Here is a 20291-nt window from a genome sequence, read left to right as displayed (position 1 = left end):
AGAACAGTACAGCACAGGAACAGGCCCTTCAGCCCACAATGTCTGTGCTGAACATGATGCCAAGACTAACTCTGCCTACCAATGATCCATATCCCTCTTCCAGGAGATACTGTATTTCCCAGAGCAAGGAGATTGCTGGAGCTAATCTCAACTAACGCACATTCCGGGTTTTCCCTCACCTCAGTCCCACTTCCCACCACCTCACTTGCCCCCATCTCTCCCTACCCCATGGTGGTGGGGAGGAAACAGTTCAAAAAAGCCACGACTATTCCAACATAGAACAGGGCAAACAGAGCAGTGTTGCTGTGACCCACGTCCTTAGCAACCAGTCTAACCCACCCATGAAGCCTAGATTAGTACAGGTGTGGCCTATTTGTGCTGCATATCCTCACCCCCTTATCCAAAAGGTTATCTCACGCATTTATTTATTTCCACTTATCTTTTCCAGGTGACTTTCAACTGACACAGTAAGCAGCGTGTCAGTTACTGGAGCTCAGTCTCACTCGAGTCAGCAATCTAATTGACCAAGGATAGACACAAAACGCTGGAGTAACTCAGCGGGACAGGCAGCATCTCTGGAGAGAAGGAATGGTGACGTTTTGGGTCAAGACCTAATCTAATTGGCCAAGTTTGAGTTACTCCCCTACTCTGCCATGGGTCCACACTGCGCCCAGCCCTCGCCCAGGTATCGGAGCAGAAGCATTCAAGCTCAGAGCGCTGAGAGTAGTCCCTGCCTAATGCTGCTCACCTGTTGCTGGGAATTCTGAAGAGTTTCTAAATACACAATAACCCGGCTTTTGAAGTCTTTAATTCTCTCGACCTGGAGGAAAGAACAAAATAGAGGAGAGTTTAGAACGTATAGAGAGGTTGGAATGACAAAGCGGTGAGGGTGAAGCTGGGGCAGGCAGACAAAGGCACTCACCTCAAACCGAGCAACCTCCTTTCGAATGTTGGCAGAGATCCGCTCAAACTCTCGCTCACACTGCAGAACCTTGGGCTCCCACTAGGACCAAGAGTGGTTGGTTAGCACAGCTCATCACCCTCTGCCTCCCTCCCACTCACTGACCATCATCCACCTAACGCCAGCACTTCTACCTGTACTGCTGCCGCTGAAGGAACGGCAAAACGGACCAAGTTAGGCAGTCTTTTCCCGAGGAAGCAGCACTCTGCCCCCTCTTCATACCCACCATCCCGGGAGTGTAAGTATACTGAGCAGAGAAAAGGACTCGTCCCCGAATATTGTTAACGGCATCAGGTGGTGCAGGAACAGGACAGTTGATGGAAGGGGGTCACCAACAGTCAGCACACGTGGCCACATCTTACCCTTCAACAAAGTACGTCTTTGCCCATTCTACAACAGCTTTAACACATTTCACAAAGCTACACGACCTTTGATCAAAGAACAAGGTTTCAAGGAGAGTCGAAGCTGGAGAAACAAATGTGGTGGTTGAAGGAGGGACTTGCAGAGTTCGGTCTTGCTGCTGAAGACATGGCCCACAGATGATGGCACAGCCAATACGGTCATGAGACACAGGACCAGAACTAGGCCATTCGGCCCATCAAGTCCACTCTGCCATTCAATCATGGCTGATCTATCTCTCCCTCTCAACCCCATTCTCCTGCCTTCTCCCCATAATCCCTGACACGCATACTAATCAATAATCTATCTGTCTCTGCCTTAAAAATATCCACCGACTTGGCCTCCACAGCCTTCTGTGGCAATGAATTCCACAGATTCACCACCCTCTGACTAAAGAAATTCTTCCGTATCTTTTTTCTAAAGGAATGTCCTTTAATTCTGAGGCTATGACCTCTGGTCCTAGACTCTCCCACTGTACGCAGTCACATGTACACAGGAATGCAGAGGCAATGGGGCTGCTTACGGAGATAGGGAGGTGAAAGAACAAATATTTCATGAACGGGAGACAACTATAAAAGGCAGTTTGTACATGGGAGGCAGGGGTGATCAGCAAGGATATGCACCAGGATGTTTGTGGGACTAGGTGGGAATCAGGCAGCAGAGTTTTACATGAGCTCAGTTGTACAGAGCGGAAAGTGACAAGGCACTGGCAAGCAGCAGGAGTACAGTAAAGCAGAGGGCAAGGTGGACAGAGCTGAGAAACAGAGCAGGAGGGTCCCTGTTTACTGATCTGCACTGTACAGGAGCAATCCTGAAGTCCTTCACAGCCCAGCCCATGGAAGAGGATGGTTTAATGTAATAGCCGCTGGACCCGTGCTCTCCAGGTAGAGAGGGTCTCCACCGGCAGAGAGATCAGTGCTGGCACAAAACAGACAGTGATCACGGTGAAGCGTACCTCTGTAATCTCGTCCTTGGCCTGTTGCAACTTCTCGGGTTTGTTGGCCCAGATGAGACGAGCTTCATTCTCTCGCTTTTTCTGCAGCATAGTCTGTGCATCCTGCCACCGCTGCCACGCCTTCATGCGCTGGTCAAACACGCCCTGCACCAGGACAGCCACACCATCTTAGCATCCCATCAAAGCACCATGCAATAGACAATAGACAATAGGTGCAGGAGTAGGCCATTCAGCCCTTCGAGCCAGCACCGCCATTCAATGCGATCATGGCTGATCACTATCAATCAGTACCCCGTTCCTGCCTTCTCCCCATACCCCCTCACTCCGCTATCCTTAAGAGCTCTATCCAGCTCTCTCTTGAAAGCATCCAACGAACTGGCCTCCACTGCCTTCTGAGGCAGAGAATTCCACACCTTCACCACCCTCTGACTGAAAAAGTTCTTCCTCATCTCCGTTCTAAATGGCCTACCCCTTATTCTCAAACTGTGGCCCCTTGTTCTGGACTCCCCCAACATTGGGAACATGTTATCTGCCTCTAATGTGTCCAATCCCCTAATTATCTTATATGTTTCAATAAGATCCCCCCTCATCCTTCTAAATTCCAGTGTATACAAGCCCAATCGCTCCAGCCTTTCAACATACGACAGTCCCGCCATTCCGGGAATTAATCTAGTGAACCTACGCTGCACGCCCTCCATAGCAAGAATATCCTTCCTCAAATTTGGAGACCAAAACTGCACACAGTACTCCAGGTGCGGTCTCACCAGGGCCCGGTACAACTGTAGAAGGACCTCTTTGCTCCTATACTCAACTCCTCTTGTTACGAAGGCCAACATTCCATTGGCTTTCTTCACTGCCTGCTGAACCTGCATGCTTCCTTTCATTGACTGATGCACTAGGACACCCAGATCTCGTTGAACTCCCCCTCCTCCTAACTTGACACCATTCAGATAATAATCTGCCTTTCTATTCTTACTTCCAAAGTGAATAACCTCACACTTATCTACATTAAACTGCATCTGCCATGTATCCGCCCACTCACACAACCTGTCCAGGTCACCCTGCAGCCTTATTGCATCTTCCTCACAATTCACACTACCCCCCAACTTAGTATCATCTGCAAATTTGCTAATGGTACTTTTAATCCCTTCGTCTAAGTCAATGCCTTCCCCACCGCTTCACAGCCCAGCCACAGGCTCAATCCCAGGGGCTGCAAGGCTCCGTGCAGCAGGACTGGGCCCTCTGCAACGCCACTGTGGCTGCCAGGCAGGGCTTGCTGTGTCAGAGAACCCTTGGGTGCACAGCAGGGATGAGACCCCTCCCCCCTCCCCCCAAACAAAAGGGATACACAATTCCACTGAGAGATTATTTCACATCCCAGCACAAGGGCACTGGCAGCAAAATAAAAACAAAAGTTAATCTGCAGTAAACACAGCCAGGCAGATACATCTGATCAGCTGGTGACCCAATTAGATGCCCAGGCCCCGGGGTCACAGGTCCCCAGCTACACCACCCAGGACAGGACTGGACAGGGCCCAGACCAGGTGAGGGGTGCCACTGGCACAGGCAGTACCCTCACTGCTGAGATCAGCCGGATGTAGTCACTGAGCAGCTCGGCCAGCAGGAAGAAGTCGTTGTTGGCTTGCTCCTGGTAAAGCTGCTCGATCTTCTCCTCCACCTCAGCCAGCTGTGACAGCGCGCGGGACAAGGCCGTGTGGTCCTCCGAGCTCCCCAGCATGGCCGCACTCTTCGCAAACACACCCGTGTTCACCGCCAGCTCTGGGGACAGAAGCGCAGGGTTAGTGATGGGGAGACGCATATTACACCACCACCCACTCTGGGGCAGGATCACACGGTTAGCAGCTGCCCAGTAGCCAGAGGGCAAGGGTGGACAGACCTGTCTGACTACATCCTCAACCCAACACGTGTACACATTGTATGTTGGGCTTTCACGCATTGCATTGTAAAGCAAAAGGGAGAGGGAGAAAGATGAAAGCCTCTATATCCCCCCATACAATCCTACGGCAGATATAGAGCACTCGCCCATCAAACCTCCTGCAACTGTCCATGGAGTCCAACACCCAAGTTACTGGGAAGAAGGTACAAGTAGGAACACATTATAGTCACTATTACATTAAATATTAACCCTATACCTGGTGACCATTTAGTCTCTATTCCAAATAAACTAATTCATGATCATCATGATGTGCTTTTTTTCAGATTCCATCAGACAGTGTGAATGTGGTGCGGTTTAACTAAATGATCAAGGTGCAGACCGTGCTATCGAGCCAGAACACGAGGGAAGCCATGCCAAGCAGGGGCCACAAAAGTTTGCCTAGCCCTGCCCAGTGTGACTGCTGGCACCAAGCAAGCACTCATGGTCTCACAACTCATGGTATCAATACACTGACCTTGGATTCATTTCTGGATGAGTCAAACTGCTACTGTTCGAAGAGGTTCACAGAGTTTCAAAAAGATAAACACTAAACATGTTTATCAGAGCCCCAGGAAGAGAACAGTCAATATCATTCCTACAACTGATGGGAACTGAGCACGTTGTGTGTAGGGCAGTGAACGCACTACAGCCCAGATACAACGACTACTGGGTATCGCACTCCCCACCGACCCCGCCACTCCCTGCACTCTACTCCACTCCTCCCCAGCCTCTGTACAGAGGGTGCGACATCTCCAAACAAATCATCAGGCAAATAGTTTAGATTTTGTAGTCCTTGCCTCTGCTTCCTCTCCACACTCCAGGCCTCACCTTTCCTGTGGTTGACGAGGGTTTCAACAACAGCGTGGAGTTTGCGTAACTGTAGGTCTTCATTCTCAATCTCCTGAAACTTCTCTTCAAACCACTGCAGGGAGAACAACAAACACCTTCTACAGCAGGGCACAGGGACAATGACCACACCAATGCAGCAGCCACGCACTTTCCTGACCCAACATAGGCCCACCTGGTCCACAGTGTTCAGTCCATGGACCAGAGCGTACCAGGAGCGAATGGTTTAAAGAGAATCCCAGGGAGAAGCATGCTCACCCAGAGAGTGCTGGAATTGGACTGTAGAGCCCGAGGGAACGGTGACACAGGTAAGAAGGGTTTGTTTCTGTGTAGCACATAGCTCTGCCATTCAGTTTGGAAACTTCAAAACAGAACTCAACAAAACCCCCCAGCAGCAGCACATGCTTTGGCGAGGAGGGAATTTGCGGCTTTTAAAACGAAATATGCAGAGAAATAAACAGTGCACCCTGCAGCTCCAAGCACATGGCCACAACCAAACAAGGTCAGAGGAGGCAAAATGTGCAGGAAGGAACTGCACATGCTGGTTTAAACCAAAGATGGACACAAAATGCTGGAGTAACTCAGTGGGTCCGGCAGCATCTCTGGAGAAAAGGAAGAGGTTATGTTTTAGGTCAAGACCCTTCTTTAGAGAGTCAGGGGAGAGGGTACAGAGTATTATAGACATGGAACAAGTTGATGAAAGAGGAGATGCAGGTTATGGATAGAGCTCCATCCTTGCAGGGCCACAGTCAGACGGTACTTAATGCTGCCTCTATCTCACAGAGTGGCAACACAAAGGCTTTAGAGGGCTCTGGGCCAAGCGGGACTAGCCCAGGATGGTAACTTGGCATGGCCAAGATGGGCTGAAGGGTCTGTTTCTGTGCTGTACAGCTTGGTGACTGACCATCAGTAAATAAATGCTGAGCACAAGAGAATTGCCTCACCCAGCCCGGACTGCTGCTGAAGCACAGATGGGGCAGCAGCACTTGGTTATGGGGACACCTGTGAACCCGCATGTGGCAGCTCTACAACCTACCACTGGGCTTAGCCAGTGATCAGCTTCAATCTAGTTTATTATCACATGTACTGAGGTACAGGGAAAAAACCTTTGCTGCGTGCCAAGCAGCCAGCAGAACGACACTACATGGTTACGATGGAGCCTGTGATGAAGTCTGGCTCGGTTAGCGAGAGGCACACTTACTATGTCTGACTCATTCATCTTTATGGTCATCTTGCTGACAGCATCAGCAGCCTTGTTGACCATGCGGAGCAGGCTGGCCCCACTCAGAGCCTGTGTGTTTACAGCCCGAGGCAACTGCAAGTACAATTAAACACTGGTGATACACAACCCCACCCATCAACACCATCATAGAAACATAGAAAATAGGTGCAGGAGGAGGCCATTTGGCCCTTCGAGCCAGAACCGCCATTCATTGTGATCATGGCTAATCATCCCCAATCAATACCCGGTGCCTGCCTTCTCCCCATATCCCTTGATTCCACTAGCCCCGAGAGCTCTATCTAACTCTCTCTTAAATCCATCCAGTGGTTTGGCTTCCACTGCCTTCTGTGGCAGAGAATTCCACAAATTCACAACTCTCTGGGTGAAAAAGTTTTTTCTCACCTCAGTTTTAAATGGTCTCCCCTTTATTCTAAAATTGTGGTCCCTGGTTCTGGACTCACCCAACATTGGGAACATTTTTCCTGCATCTAGTTTGTCCAGTCCTTTTGTAATTTTATATGTTTCTATAAGATCCCCTCTCATCCTTCTAAACTCCAGTGAATACAAGCCTAGTCTTTTCAATCTTTCCTCATATGTCAGTCCCACCATCCCAACATGTGGACAGACACAAAATACAGTTAAACACTGGTGTTACACAGCTCTAACTCAGGCCAGGCAGCACCTGTAGCATGTAGTCACCTGGGGGTCTTCCCCACCCATCCTCCTGCATCGCCCCCCTGCCCCACTCATCACCGCCCCCTCTCCCCGCCCACCCCACCGCTCCCTCCCCCCACCCACCCCACCTCCCCTTCCCTGCTCGCCCCCTGCCCCCTCACCATCACCCCATCTACCTCACTCCCCCCTCTCCGTGCCACACCCCACCGCCCTCTCACCCACCGCTCCCTCTCCCCGTGTCCATCTGCCCCACCTCTCACCCACCACTCCCACCCTCTCCCCGTGCCCACCTCTCACCCACTGCCCCCTCTCCCCGTGTCCACCTGCCCCACCTCTCACCCACTGCCCCCTCTCCCCGTGTCCACCTGCCCCACCTCTCACCCACCACTCCCACTCCCTCTCCCCGTGCCCACCTCTCACCCACCGCCCCCTCTCCCCATGTCCACCTGCCCCACCTCTCACCCACCACTCCCACCCTCTCCCCGTGCCCACCTCTCACCCACTGCCCCCTCTCCCCGTGTCCACCTGCCCCACCTCTCACCCACTGCCCCCTCTCCCCGTGTCCACCTGCCCCACCTCTCACCCACTGCCCCCTCCCCGTGTCCACCTGCCCCACCTCTCACCCACCACTCCCACCCTCTCCCCGTGCCCACCTCTCACCCACTGCCCCCTCTCCCCGTGTCCACCTGCCCCACCTCTCACCCACTGCCCCCTCTCCTCGTGTCCACCTGCCCCACCTCTCACCCACTGCCCCCTCTCCCCGTGTCCACCTGCCCCACCTCTCACCCACCACCCCCTCTCCCCTCCCCTCGCTCTCCTGGAATGGAGCAGTTACCTCATCTTTTTCCAAGAACTCCCTGACGTCGGGGTCCAGTAAGAGTGTGGGGTGGTTGACAATCCTCTGTAGATATCTGCAATAACAATGCACAATTTAGCTGGGGCTTCCCTAGAGTTAATTACTTTGTCTTTCGATCCTGTACACCAAGGTTCACAATCGGATATTCATAATTATACGTTACACTGCCGGCTTGTGAGAGTAGGTGCAGAAATGGCGACAGATCTGCAGCACAGTGGTTCAGCGGGTGGTGCTGCTGCCTGAAAGCACTGGAGACCAGTTCATTCCTGACCTCAGGTGCTGTCTGTGTGGAGGTTGCACGTTCTCCCTCTGACCGTGTGGGTTTTCTCCTGGTGTTCCATTATTTCCCACATCCCACAGACGTGCGGGTTTGTGGGTTAATTGGCCCTCTGTAAATTGCTGCTACTGTGTAGGGACTGGGCGAGAATGGGGGATAACACAGAACTAGTGTGAACGGGTGATCGATGGTCAGCATGGACTCGGCGGGCAAAATGTTGAACAGGAAAATGCAACTGGCTGTGACACCCCAACACTAGTGAGCCCCAACCTGCGGCCACTCTGGCAGTAATGTTTGCTGGGGTAAAGTGGTTCAGTCCAGGTGTTGCAGACTCACACACACAGTAACAGTGGACCAGGAGCCACCTAGTGCCCAGCAGCTGAAACAGCAGCCATGGCAGAGGTCAGCACCACACATTCACAGTACGTTCAACCCCAACGTTCAGTTATTAAAGATGTGATAGCATCACATTTGGAAAGTGGTGAAATCATCGGACAAAGTCAGCATGGATTTATGAAAGGCAAATCATGTCTGACGAATCTTATAGAATTTTTCGAGGATGTAACTAGTAGAGTGGATAAGGGAGAACCAGTCGATGTGTTATATCTGGACTTTCAGAAGGCCTTCGACAAGGTCCCACATAGGAGATTGGTGTACAAACTTAAAGCACACGGTATTGAGGGTTCAGTTTTGAGGTGGATAGAGAATTAGTTGGCGGACAGGAAGCAAAGAGTAGGAATAAACGGGTCCTTTTCGGAATGGCAGGCAGTGACTAGTGGGGTACCGCAAGGCTCAGTGCTGGGAACCCAGTTATTTACAGTGTATATTAATGATTTGGACGAGGGAATAGAATGCAACATCTCTAAGTTTGCGGATGACACGAAGCTGGGTGGCAGTGTTAGCTGCGAGGAGGATGCTAGGAGGCTGCAGAGTGACTTGGATAGATTAGGCGAGTGGGCAAATGCATGGCAGATGCAATATAATGTGGATAAATGTGAGGTTATCCACTTTGGCGGCAAGAACAGGAAAGCAGAGTATTACCTGAATGGTGACCGATTGGGAGAAGGGGAGATGCAACGTGACCTGGGTGTCATGGTGCACCAGTCATTGAAAGCAAGCATGCAGGTGCAGCAGGCAGTGAAGAAAGCGAATGGTATGTTGGCATTCATAGCAAGAGGATGAGAGTTTAGGAGCAGGGAGGTTCTGCTGCAGTTGTACAGGGCCTTGGTGAGACCACACCTGGAGTATTGTGTGCAGTTTTGGTCTCCTAACCTGAGGAAAGACGTTCTTGCCTTAGAGGGAGTACAGAGAAGGTTCACCAGATTAATCCCTGGGGTGGCGGGACTTGCATATGAGGAAAGACTGGATAGACTGGGCTTGTACTCGCTGGAATTTAGAAGACTGAGGGGGGATCTTATAGAAACATATAAAATTCTTAAGGGGTTGGAGAGGCTAGATGCGGGAAGATTGTTCCCGATGTTGGGGGAGTCCAGAACCAGGGGTCACAGCTTAAGGATAAGGGGGAAGTCTTTTAGGACCGAGATGAGAAAACATTTCTTCACACAGAGAGTGGTGAGTCTGTGGAATTCTCTGCCACAGAACGTAGTTGAGGCCAGTTCATTGGCTATATTTAAGAGGGAATTAGATGTGGCCCTTTTTGCTAAAGGGATCAGGGGGTATGGAGAGAAGGCAGGTACAGGCTACTGAGCTGGATGATCAGCCATGATCATATTGAATGGCGGTGCAGGCTCGAAGGGCCGAATGGCCTACTCCTGCACCTATTTTCTATGTTTCTATGTTTCTAACAGTTACACAGCCCGGGAACAATTACTACAGCCGCCACTTTCTAATTCGATAAAGCTCACTGTTTAACATTTCCCTGGTCCCCTTCCTCAAGGGGAGGAGAGAGAGCATGGGTTTTCCTGAAGGGAATCAGGGATGTTTAGGAAGGTGTAACAGAATGTGGAGAGCTGTTGCAAACGTGACCACGGTGCCCGATAATTACAGAGCTCGTCCTTAATGTCAGCATCACCATCCAGCACGGATATAGGGGTCGTCTTCAATGACAAATCCTTCGGGGAAGGAGACGTCCACTATCAGTGGGAGCCCGCTATCAGTGCTGTGCGCTTTGTTTAGTCTGGATAAGACCAGGCTGCTTCTGGAGCCATAATATCCTCCATTCTGTGAGCATGCACTCTGCTCGTGACCACACCATTTCTCCAGCGACCAAACAAGGTGGGTTATTTGTCAGAAAATGTTGGCAGATGGGTGGATCGGGAAAGGCAGGTGAGGGGCCAGCAAGACTTAACATCATCAGGAACTGCATTTTTATTCTGCGATTGTTGCATAAAGGAGCTGAAGTGTGTAATTTGACTCAGACAGCACAGCATGGCACCAGGAGAGGATTTAACAAGTTTTGTTGCATAAGCAGTTTCCCAGAGCTCAATCTAACCACACATCCCTACTTTTCCTTTTGACCTTCACAGATGACGAGGTTGGAACAGACTCCCCATCTGGTGGGTCACCACCCATAATACAACAGGCAGCTGATGCTGAAAGCCAACACAGCAAATGACCAGAGGCAGGGATTTGATGTTGCCGCCACCCAGGCACGGCACTGACAGCGGAAGATTAAAGCCAGAAACATCAAATACTGAACTACCGTTTTAATTAAGAAACCAGACAAGTTTAGAACCGGTTTTGCAAAGCCAATCTAGAAAGAAATTTCTGCATTCGGATGAACGCAAGAATATTCTTGTGTAGAAATGGGAAACTACACCCAAGCCAAACAAAGGGTTGATTAACTCAGCAGATCGGGCAGTTTCTGTGGAGGGAATGGACAGATGTTTGGGCCGGGACCCTTCTTCAGGCTGATTGCAGTGGGGTGGGGAGAGGTGAAGGCAGCAGGAGGTGGGTTGTGAGCTACCATACAAGGTGCTGTTGCTCCAAGTTACCTGTGGACTCACTCTAGCAATGGAGGAGGCCCAGGGCAGAAAGGTCAGTGTGGGAATGGGAAGAGGGGCTAAAATGGTTAGCAATCGGGATATCCAGCAGGCCTTGGCAGACCGAGCGCATGTTTGGCAAAACGGCCGCCCAGTCTACGCTTGGTCTCGCTCATGTAAAGAAGCCACATTGAGAATGGCAAGTACAGTGGTCTCAGTCTTCAACATTAATCCCCACTCCAAACAAAAGATCAATCCAGCCACACTTTTTGCAGTTTATCATCAATTGTCCTTGAATCTCATAACCTTGCACAGCACTTCAGAAGCTATACTGCACCCCCCATGGAACCTATACTGCACCCCCCATGGAAGCTATACAGCACACCCCATGGACGCTATACAGCACCCCCATGGAAGCTATACAGCACCCCCATGGACGCTATACCACACCCTCCATGGAAGCTATACCACACCCTCCATGGAAGCTATACCACACCCTCCATGGAAGCTATACCACACCCTCCATGGAAGCTATACAGCACCCCCCATGGACGCTATACCACACCTTCCATGGAAGCTATACAGCACCCCCCATGGACGCTATACAGCACCCCCCATGGAAGCTATACCACACCCCCATGGACGCTATACCGCACCTCCATTGGTTTCCACCGGCACCTTTCACCACTCACCGTTCCAACGCAGCTCGCCTCCGCTCCAGGAACTCAGCCGAGGAGGAATCTTCCTTCCCAACTTTCACTTTGGTCATTCCTTACCAAAGAGAAATCAGCATTAGCAATCTGCGTCAGGAAACAGGGAGAACCAGAGGCATTGAGACATTATTTGGGGCAAATGACTGGCTCACCACATTAGTGCAGAGGGTTCTCAGTCAGGGGAACTCCACGCTTCAGATCGTCACTTCTACACGTTACATTTTAATGTACTTATTCCACATTCCTTCACATCCGTGGTCACTTCAGTCCATCAACCCCCAGGGCAGCCAAACTAACTTCCATTGCAACCCCTCTCCCACATCCACACCATTTCACCTCAGATTCCACCACTCACAATATTCAGAGCAATTTACAGTGGCCAATTAGTCTACTAACTCACTGGTTTTGGAAAGTGGGAGAAAAGAGAACATCCAGGCTAAGCCTGCAAACTCCACACAATGACCCCAGAAGTGAGGATTTAATCTGGTCCCTGGAACCGCAAGGCAGCAAATCTAAACTTGGAATCCTTGAGAAATAACACTATTCAAAGACATGAACAACAGCTACTTGGAAAGAACCAGAACAAATGGACGAGGAGATGAATCTTGAGATAATTCACTCTGGGAACCCCTTATTCAGCAAAACATGTTTTCATCTTCCTAAACTATTATTCTTTAAACAGCCATTTGCAGCAGACTTCAAAAGAGTAAACATTATGATCGTGAGTGGAATAACACATGAAATGGGCTTGAGTCTAATCTGCAGCTGCAGTACCTATTAAGCTCTTCTCGGGAGGTGGAGGCACTATGAAGCCATTTTGAGAATGTTTTTCAGAAAGTCTGTCGTATAATCCTAGAAAATCACTAAATCTTCGCCTTACACTGAAGTCTCTCCTCTTGAACATTGTTAAGCTGGTCTGCAAAGCAAAACAATGCATAAATATATTAGCCAATGCACTTACTCACTAAAAAACTATGCAGTGCTGCAAAAAAGAATTACATTGCCCAGCATTTTACCAAGCTAGAAAATCTGCACATTTATCTTACCACAAAGCAGCATTATTAAAATAAGCAAAGGCTTACAATCTAAATACTTGGAACACGAGACTTTGTTCCAATGAGTCAGGTAACATTCACATCAAGTCATTTATACCAGAGTTGTGCCTTTATTGTAACAAGTACCAATGTACAGATACATACCAGTGTGGACACTTTATAAGCCATATATGCACCCATGCCATCACCTAAAAAGAGAAATAAAACATTATTCAAATACATTGCTGCTGTTTTATGTGAATAAACATAGTAAATTGCTGAGGAGCAGTGTCCAGCTTGGGCGAGAGCACAGTGCCACACATAGGTTTTGCAATCTCACCAGGACTGTGTGGACATCTCACTTTCTGCCCCTGGGGAATGGGCAGCAGCTCACTCGAACCACTGTCCATATACACGCAGGGCCATGGCTGCCCACTCCGTGAACATTGTAAGCCCCTCAGCTGCAAAGAAGGAGCAGCAATCTAGGTGCTGTGTCTTTCTCTCTCCCCCCTCCCCCCAAATGACCTGCAGGGCGTTTGGTTTGGACGTCAGCCTCAGGTTCTTGTTGGAATGTCACATTTTAAAGCCAGAGACAAACACATGCTTTGGCTTCCTGTCACTGAATACCTACGGTTACATGAAGGCACTGGCTGACAGTGCAACCAGCATGGAGGCACTGGCTGACAGTGCAACCAGCATGGAGGCACTGGGTGACAGTGCAACCAGCATGGAGGCACTGGCTGACAGTGCAACCAGCATGGAGGCACTGGGTGACAGTGCAACCAGCATGGAGGCACTGGGTGACAGTGCAACCAGCATGGAGGCACTGGCTGACTGCAATCGGTATGAGAAGCACGGGCCTGGGACTACACCAACACTCACACTCAGCATGGGATTATACTAATTGGAGTTTAAAAGATGGTAGATAGCCTTACTGAAACACCAGATACTGCATGGTTTTAACAGGGTGGATGCTAACATGTCTTGGCTTTTGATGTTGTGTGGCTTGAGGAACAGTAATACTTTGTGCAGGAAATGAGAACAAAGCTGCATAGGTTCAGAACAAAGGGTTTCCCGTTTAAGATAGAGATACTTGTTGTCTCAGAGACTGAGGACGTTTGCAATTCCACACGCCAGAGATCTGTGGAGGCAGTCACTGAATAGATTCAAGACAAAATCAGACACAACTTTGGCCTGTACGAGGAATGGTTCGGAAAGTGCAGCTGAGGACAAGATCAGATTATCCAGGATCTTATTAAACTGTTGAGAAGGCTTTAAAGAACATATGGCCTGCTCCCAATCCTATTTCTTATGCTTTTATGTTTTTATGTACCAGTTCTCCATCAGCAACCAATATGGTTCTGGTAAGCTACACTGACTAAATGCTCTGCTCAAATTAACTACTCCTGCACCAATTGTCTATAACACAAAGCTTTATATTCATTCCTCATTCTTTCTCCTTCCTTGGTCAGGTTATTTTCTGAAAACAATTTACTCTTGCTCACCGACCATGGACAGTACTCAGCAAGCCCTGGAACATGCAAGTAACACTGAGTAATCACAACATCAACCAAATCTCTCCAACACGCTGGGTCCCCCACCGAATAACGGCGATCTTGCAATCTCTCCTTCAGCTCATTCTTTAATTATGGGCTGGAAAGTCTGGCATTTTCCACATACCCACTGTCTCATTACTGCAGTTTCCCCATCAAAACAGTAGCTCAGCTACTTCCACCTCGTTTTAATTCAAGGAGCCTTTAACACAAGAGCTTATCATCCCAGGGGTCTACTTCCTACCTAGATAAAGCAGGTGATTGAGAAAAGTGGCACATATTCAGGCTGATTTGCAGCCTCACCAGTCTAATGGGGTACAGCAACTATTAGTTAACCCGTTGGTCTGACAGCCAGAGTTCTGGACCATTAATTCAGAAACAATCCTGAGTCCCACCATGACTGCTGAGTTTAAATCTGGTTAATTAAATGAACTTGCGATCGAAAAGCTCGTCACTGTGATGGTAATCTAGCAGACCGCTGCAGACCCAGCCAGTTCACCAGTGACCTCCAGGAAGAGGATGTCTACCATCTGCCAGTGGCGTTACAAGTACCCATCCAGCAGCTCAGCTGCCTCCTCACATCAGGCATGGAAGATGAATCGGTGGGGTCCACATCCCATGCATGGAGCAAATTCCAGTTGTGAGAGACACCAGATCCTTGTATATCGTGGTGCTGGAGAGAGCCAGGTACAGAGCTACATGTCAAGCGCTATGGCAACGTGTACGCTGCTAACACAGAAAACTAGCAGCACAAATTAATGCAACAAATCGGTAAAGACTTCATACACCAAACAATCCCTCGGCTGGTCGCTTCTCAAAACCCAGATAACTCGCACTACAATATGCAACTCTGGAAGTTAACTCCAAACAGGGCTGTTGTGTTGTTCCTCTTCCCCAAACCTACTTCCTCCTCATGGTCCACATGCGAATGCCCAGAGATGACTCTCTGCTCTCGCAATGCTGTGCTGAGCAGCCAACAGTCAAGTGTGGTGGGTCCAGGAAGACAGCGTTTCACCAGTCATTGGCAAGTGCCTAGACTCCATGCCCAGCCAGGGTGGTCAGATTCACTCATAGTGGTATCATGACTGCTCATCTCATGTGCCAGGATTCAAGAGAATAACTTCAGGGAAATGTGAAGGCAGACACTGCAATGACAATACCAGATAATAATCACACATATTCCATGCTGTAGCCCAGAACTAAAATGTACTTGCAAAGCTTCTGAGCAGAACACTGACCAGAAGATAAATCACTGTGGACACAAGGAACTGGTGGTGCTGGTTTACACAAAAGGACACAAAGCGCTGGAGTAACTTAGTAAGCCGGGCAGCAGCTCTGGAGAACACGGATAATGACGTTTCAGATCAGGACCCTACAATCAGTATGAAGCAGGGTCCTGAACTGAAACATCACTTATTCATGTTCTGCCGAGAATGCTGCCTGACCTGCTGAGTTACTCCAGCCTATGTCCTTGGGTGAATCACTGCACCCAGATATAAACCCATCATGACCAGAGCGTCAAACATACTTACCCACTTTCTCTGGCTCAGTAACTGTAACCTTCAAATCAAATTGATCCTCATCTTCCTCTGTTTCTTCTTCAAACAGCTGCCGAAGGAATTAAATAATGGATCAATCTGCACCTTCAGCAAATCACATGCACCCAGACATCCTTGCAGAACAAAGCGCCCAGCTTCCACAGGATGCAAGTATGGAGGGAAAGGATCTTCTTTCATAGGGATGCGCACAACATCTCGCCAGGAGATGTGTTCACAGCAGCAGGTAGCTGAAGTGACGCTCAGATCCAGCACATGAAGCAGGCTCAGGAACAGTACAAGATTTACAATGCAGCAACATTCTCCTGTGATTACAGAAAGACTACTTAGTGCACTGGTCCAGCTTTTTCATGATAAGTTTCTGAAGATGTAATTGGCACTGGTATTGCCTACAGCATCAAAGATAGAACAAAGCAATATTACTGGCCTGAAACATTGCAACTAATGCAAATTTGCCAATTACAGACAAGAAGAAAGAATAAAAAGCAAGGAATCTTATCTGGGCCATACCAGGCCCCTCTGCGGGAGATGACTTGAAAGTAAAGGAAGTACATCAATAGTGTTGGATTCATAGAATCTACAGCGCCGACAGATATGTACAGCTCTTTCAAGAATAAAATGCATCTAATTACCTGCTCCTTTTAACCTTCCGCAGGCAACTGAGCAGTGAACGCAACAGCTAGTTAACCACCAAGCTTAAAGCTAAAACAGCCAACACTGCAGAGCACCAACGGGACAGCAGTTTAAACAGGGGCAAACTGACTGCACTTAGTGGCAAGTTAGATTAAATATCTAGCCGACACTAAATGAATGGTATCAGCACTCACAGAGTTTAAAAGCAGAGATTCTTGCTGCTCACCGTTAACTGGTTGGTGAACATTCACTCAATTGTCATTCACCAGAATAGCCCTGCGCACTGATGCAACACAAATGCAGTTAGATACTTGTGCAAGTTTTATGATGCAAGTCCTGCACTGCCGATCTCATTGGGCAGCAGCAGCACTGTTCCTACAGCGTGCTCGCCACAATGACAATATAAACCTCACAACCAGAGTGGCAGAAGGGAAGTGTATTAATACTTCAGTTATGTTTTCTGTAATAACACTTAAAGGCGGATCCTCACCTCTTGACTGACTTTGCTGTTGGATTGCAGAACAGAGCTGGGTGGAGACTTTACTGATGGTCCTGTAGTGGACGGCTGGCTCTGACTCTTGTCATTTGGAGGGCTGTCCAGGGATAATTCCACAGTGGCTTCTGCAACAAGAAACATGCAATCTAACTTGGTGGAGCCACACTCAGCAAGTGTAACCACAATGAATGGAACATAGTACCTTTGACAAATTGAAGGGTGCCATCATAACATACAAGATACAGAATTCACTGCACAGGCTGGGTCATTCCATCCAACATTATACTCGTATCAACATTATACTCGTAACATTATAGCTCGTACCACAACTATTTAACCGAGGATTGGTCACTCTATATAGAAGCCTTTGGTCGCAGTTACGCAAGGTACTGAGACTCAGCACTGAGTGTTCACTTAGAAAGCCGCTGTCTCAACCCAGCACATTGCCTAGTCCATGACAACACTGGGGTGGAGTTGTTGGCATTGGTAACCACGAGTGGTATACTGCGCAGATTAACAGAGCACGTAACTAAAAAGTACAATACTCATTGTTTAAAATACATTTTTAGGGCAAGGGAAACCACACTGATTGCAGAAGTAATCCCACAAATGTCAATATAGTATTTCTTTGTCACAGACTGAAAGCAAATTCTTTAATTTTACAACGCAAAACAGGAAATGCTGAGACGCATCTGTGGGGAGGGGTGCTGACTTCATGTTGCAAGTCAATAATTCTTCCACCAGAACTGAAAAGATGCTTCCTCCCTCTCTCTCTCTCTCTCTCTCTCTGCTCCTGTTGCAGAGAACTAGGTGTGACGAGGGAATGGACAAAGGGATGGGGAGATCAACACTACCGGAGTAATGCAAATACCACAGATGCAATTTAAGAGGCTGGAGAATGCTTGTTAATCCTAAAGTAGGAGTGTAAATGGAGGAAGATGAATCAAAGTTGTGGAAAAACAATGCAAATGTCAGATGCCGAACTCTGGTGCTGGAAATATGCAGGAATTAGCCTGCATTTGTGGAGAGAATAGAGCTAATGTTACAGGTAGCTCTCTGTACAGAACAGACTAGTCACGACACAAAGAGGAAAAGCTAATTACGTGAAATTGTACAATTCAATGTTGAGACCCTGTGGACACAGTACCACCAAAGCCAGGTGGTGTTTGCCGAGGTTACGCTGGGCTCGGTTGGAACCGCGTCGGAAGTCAAAGACAACAACGTGGGAATGGGATGGACATTCAAAGTGACGGGCGCGGGACTACCCTTGTGCACTGAAGGGAGGTAACGTGTAGAGTGATCACCCAATAACGTTTAGCTTCTCCAGTGCAGGGAAACCACGGCATGGCCATCATTGCAATGCACTTCAGTGTAAGTGGCTAGAACTTTATGCTTCAACTTGGACGACTGTTTAGCTGCTTGAACAGGTGTTAAAAGGAATCGCATTGCATCTGTGTTTTTACCCTTTGCCTTTAAATTTGCAACATATAAAACACAAGAGCATGTGAACCTGCAGGAATCTGAAGAACAGAATGCTCAGTGATCTTTATATTGGGAGTGTGGGAACAGCATTACTACTGGGAATTAAAAAACCAGAGGCAGCTGACCTCCAGCCAACATAGGTTTGCAGACGGCAATGGAAGTGATGTGGCCCTGACTTCAACTATACGCTGCTTGATTTAAAAAGATGGTTATCTCCTTACCGAGGGCTTGTCCTCCAATGTAAAATCACAGAATCCACAGGCACCTGTGTAAATCTCACAGAGCACTGCCAGACATTTCCCACAGCCGGTGAACGGCCACGCCTGGCGATGACACGAGGAAAAGCGCGCGGGGGGGGGGGGGATTTCTGGAAGTCACAATCCTTACCAGCAAAAATATCTTGCTCTTCATCATCGGAATGTATTCCATTTGTCTTGGAGTTGCTGCTGAATGTCTTTGAAGAATCCATATCTAAAGGACTGATCTAAAATATAAATGGACATTAAAAATTAGGCAAAACTTGCAATCACCAGCATAAGTATAGACTTTTTAGCCAACTTTAATTTCATGTGAAATGTAAAGTTTGAAGTCAAGACTTAATTAGCCTCAAGGTAATTATTGGTGCACAGTCTCTGCATCAAAGTGGACACTTTCTCTGAAGTTATCACTCAGCAGTTCACTAAAACCCTCTGCCCACTCGTGTTCCCCAGAGTAAAGACCGACATTTCTCGGTGAGAAGGCTGTGGTCACATCTTGGTTACAGGGACAGCAGCTCAGAACGGCAGTCAGACTTTACAAAATATAAATTTTCAGCACAACTATTCCATACGGTTTTCTTCTTTTAAGAAACATTTCCCACTGCACCCTTGAAAAAATAACCAAAGCACCACAGGTGATTACTGCAGGCAATGACAAGTGCCCTGTACAAACTGGGAAAACATAACACACAAAATCATTCAATCACAATGGACTGAAGCAATGAATGCCAGGGGGAGAGCAGCATTCCCCACTGCACATCTCTACAAAGAGCATGCAACCGTGGCTGGGCACAGTGACACCAGGATACACAACGAGTCCAAGACACTCTGTCACACCGGGATACACAGCGACACCGGGACACACTGTGACACCGGGACACACTGCGACACCGGGACACACTGCGACACCGGGACACACTGCGACACCGGGACACACTGCGACACCGGGACACACTGCGACACCGGGACACACTGCGACACCGGGACACACTGCGACACCGGGACACACTGCGACACCGGGACACACTGCGACACCGGGACACACTGCGACACCGGGACACACTGCGACACCGGGACACACTGCGACACCGGGACACACTGCGACACCGGGACACACTGCGACACCGGGACACACTGCGACACCGGGACACACTGCGACACCGGGACACACTGCGACACCGGGACACACTGCGACACCGGGACACACTGCGACACCGGGACACACTGCGACACCGGGACACACTGCGACACCGGGACACACTGCGACACCGGGACACACTGCGACACCGGGACACACTGCGACACCGGGACACACTGCGACACCGGGACACACTGCGACACCGGGGTACACAGCGACACACTGCGACACCGGGACACACTGCGACACCGGAGTACACCGCGACACACCGCGACACCGGGACACACTGCGACACCCTGCGACACCGGGACACACTGCGACACCGGGACACACTGCGACACCGGGACACACTGCGACACC

At 49.1% G+C, this 20291-nt stretch overlaps 1 protein-coding gene across 1 annotated transcript in view; it reads right to left on the bottom strand.

Annotated features, from left to right (window-relative positions):
- LOC144610844 (sorting nexin-1-like) overlaps nt 1-20291 on the bottom strand; it is a 33970-nt gene that overhangs the window by 1478 nt on the left and 12201 nt on the right. The window contains exons 2-14 of the mRNA XM_078429806.1: nt 18924-19020; nt 17049-17179; nt 15902-15977; nt 12982-13025; nt 12557-12698; nt 11762-11840; nt 7830-7905; nt 6299-6412; nt 5080-5173; nt 3889-4094; nt 2316-2459; nt 923-1003; nt 749-820 (exon numbers count right to left, since the gene is read on the bottom strand). Of these exons, the coding sequence (XP_078285932.1) occupies nt 749-820; nt 923-1003; nt 2316-2459; nt 3889-4094; nt 5080-5173; nt 6299-6412; nt 7830-7905; nt 11762-11840; nt 12557-12698; nt 12982-13025; nt 15902-15977; nt 17049-17179; nt 18924-19020 (1356 nt within the window). The remainder of the gene's footprint in view (nt 1-748; nt 821-922; nt 1004-2315; nt 2460-3888; nt 4095-5079; nt 5174-6298; nt 6413-7829; nt 7906-11761; nt 11841-12556; nt 12699-12981; nt 13026-15901; nt 15978-17048; nt 17180-18923; nt 19021-20291) is intronic.

Source organism: Rhinoraja longicauda, chromosome 38, assembly GCF_053455715.1.
Source record: "Rhinoraja longicauda isolate Sanriku21f chromosome 38, sRhiLon1.1, whole genome shotgun sequence".
Taxonomy (NCBI): Eukaryota; Metazoa; Chordata; class Chondrichthyes; order Rajiformes; family Arhynchobatidae; genus Rhinoraja; species Rhinoraja longicauda.
This window is presented reverse-complemented; position numbering and strand designations above follow the sequence as displayed.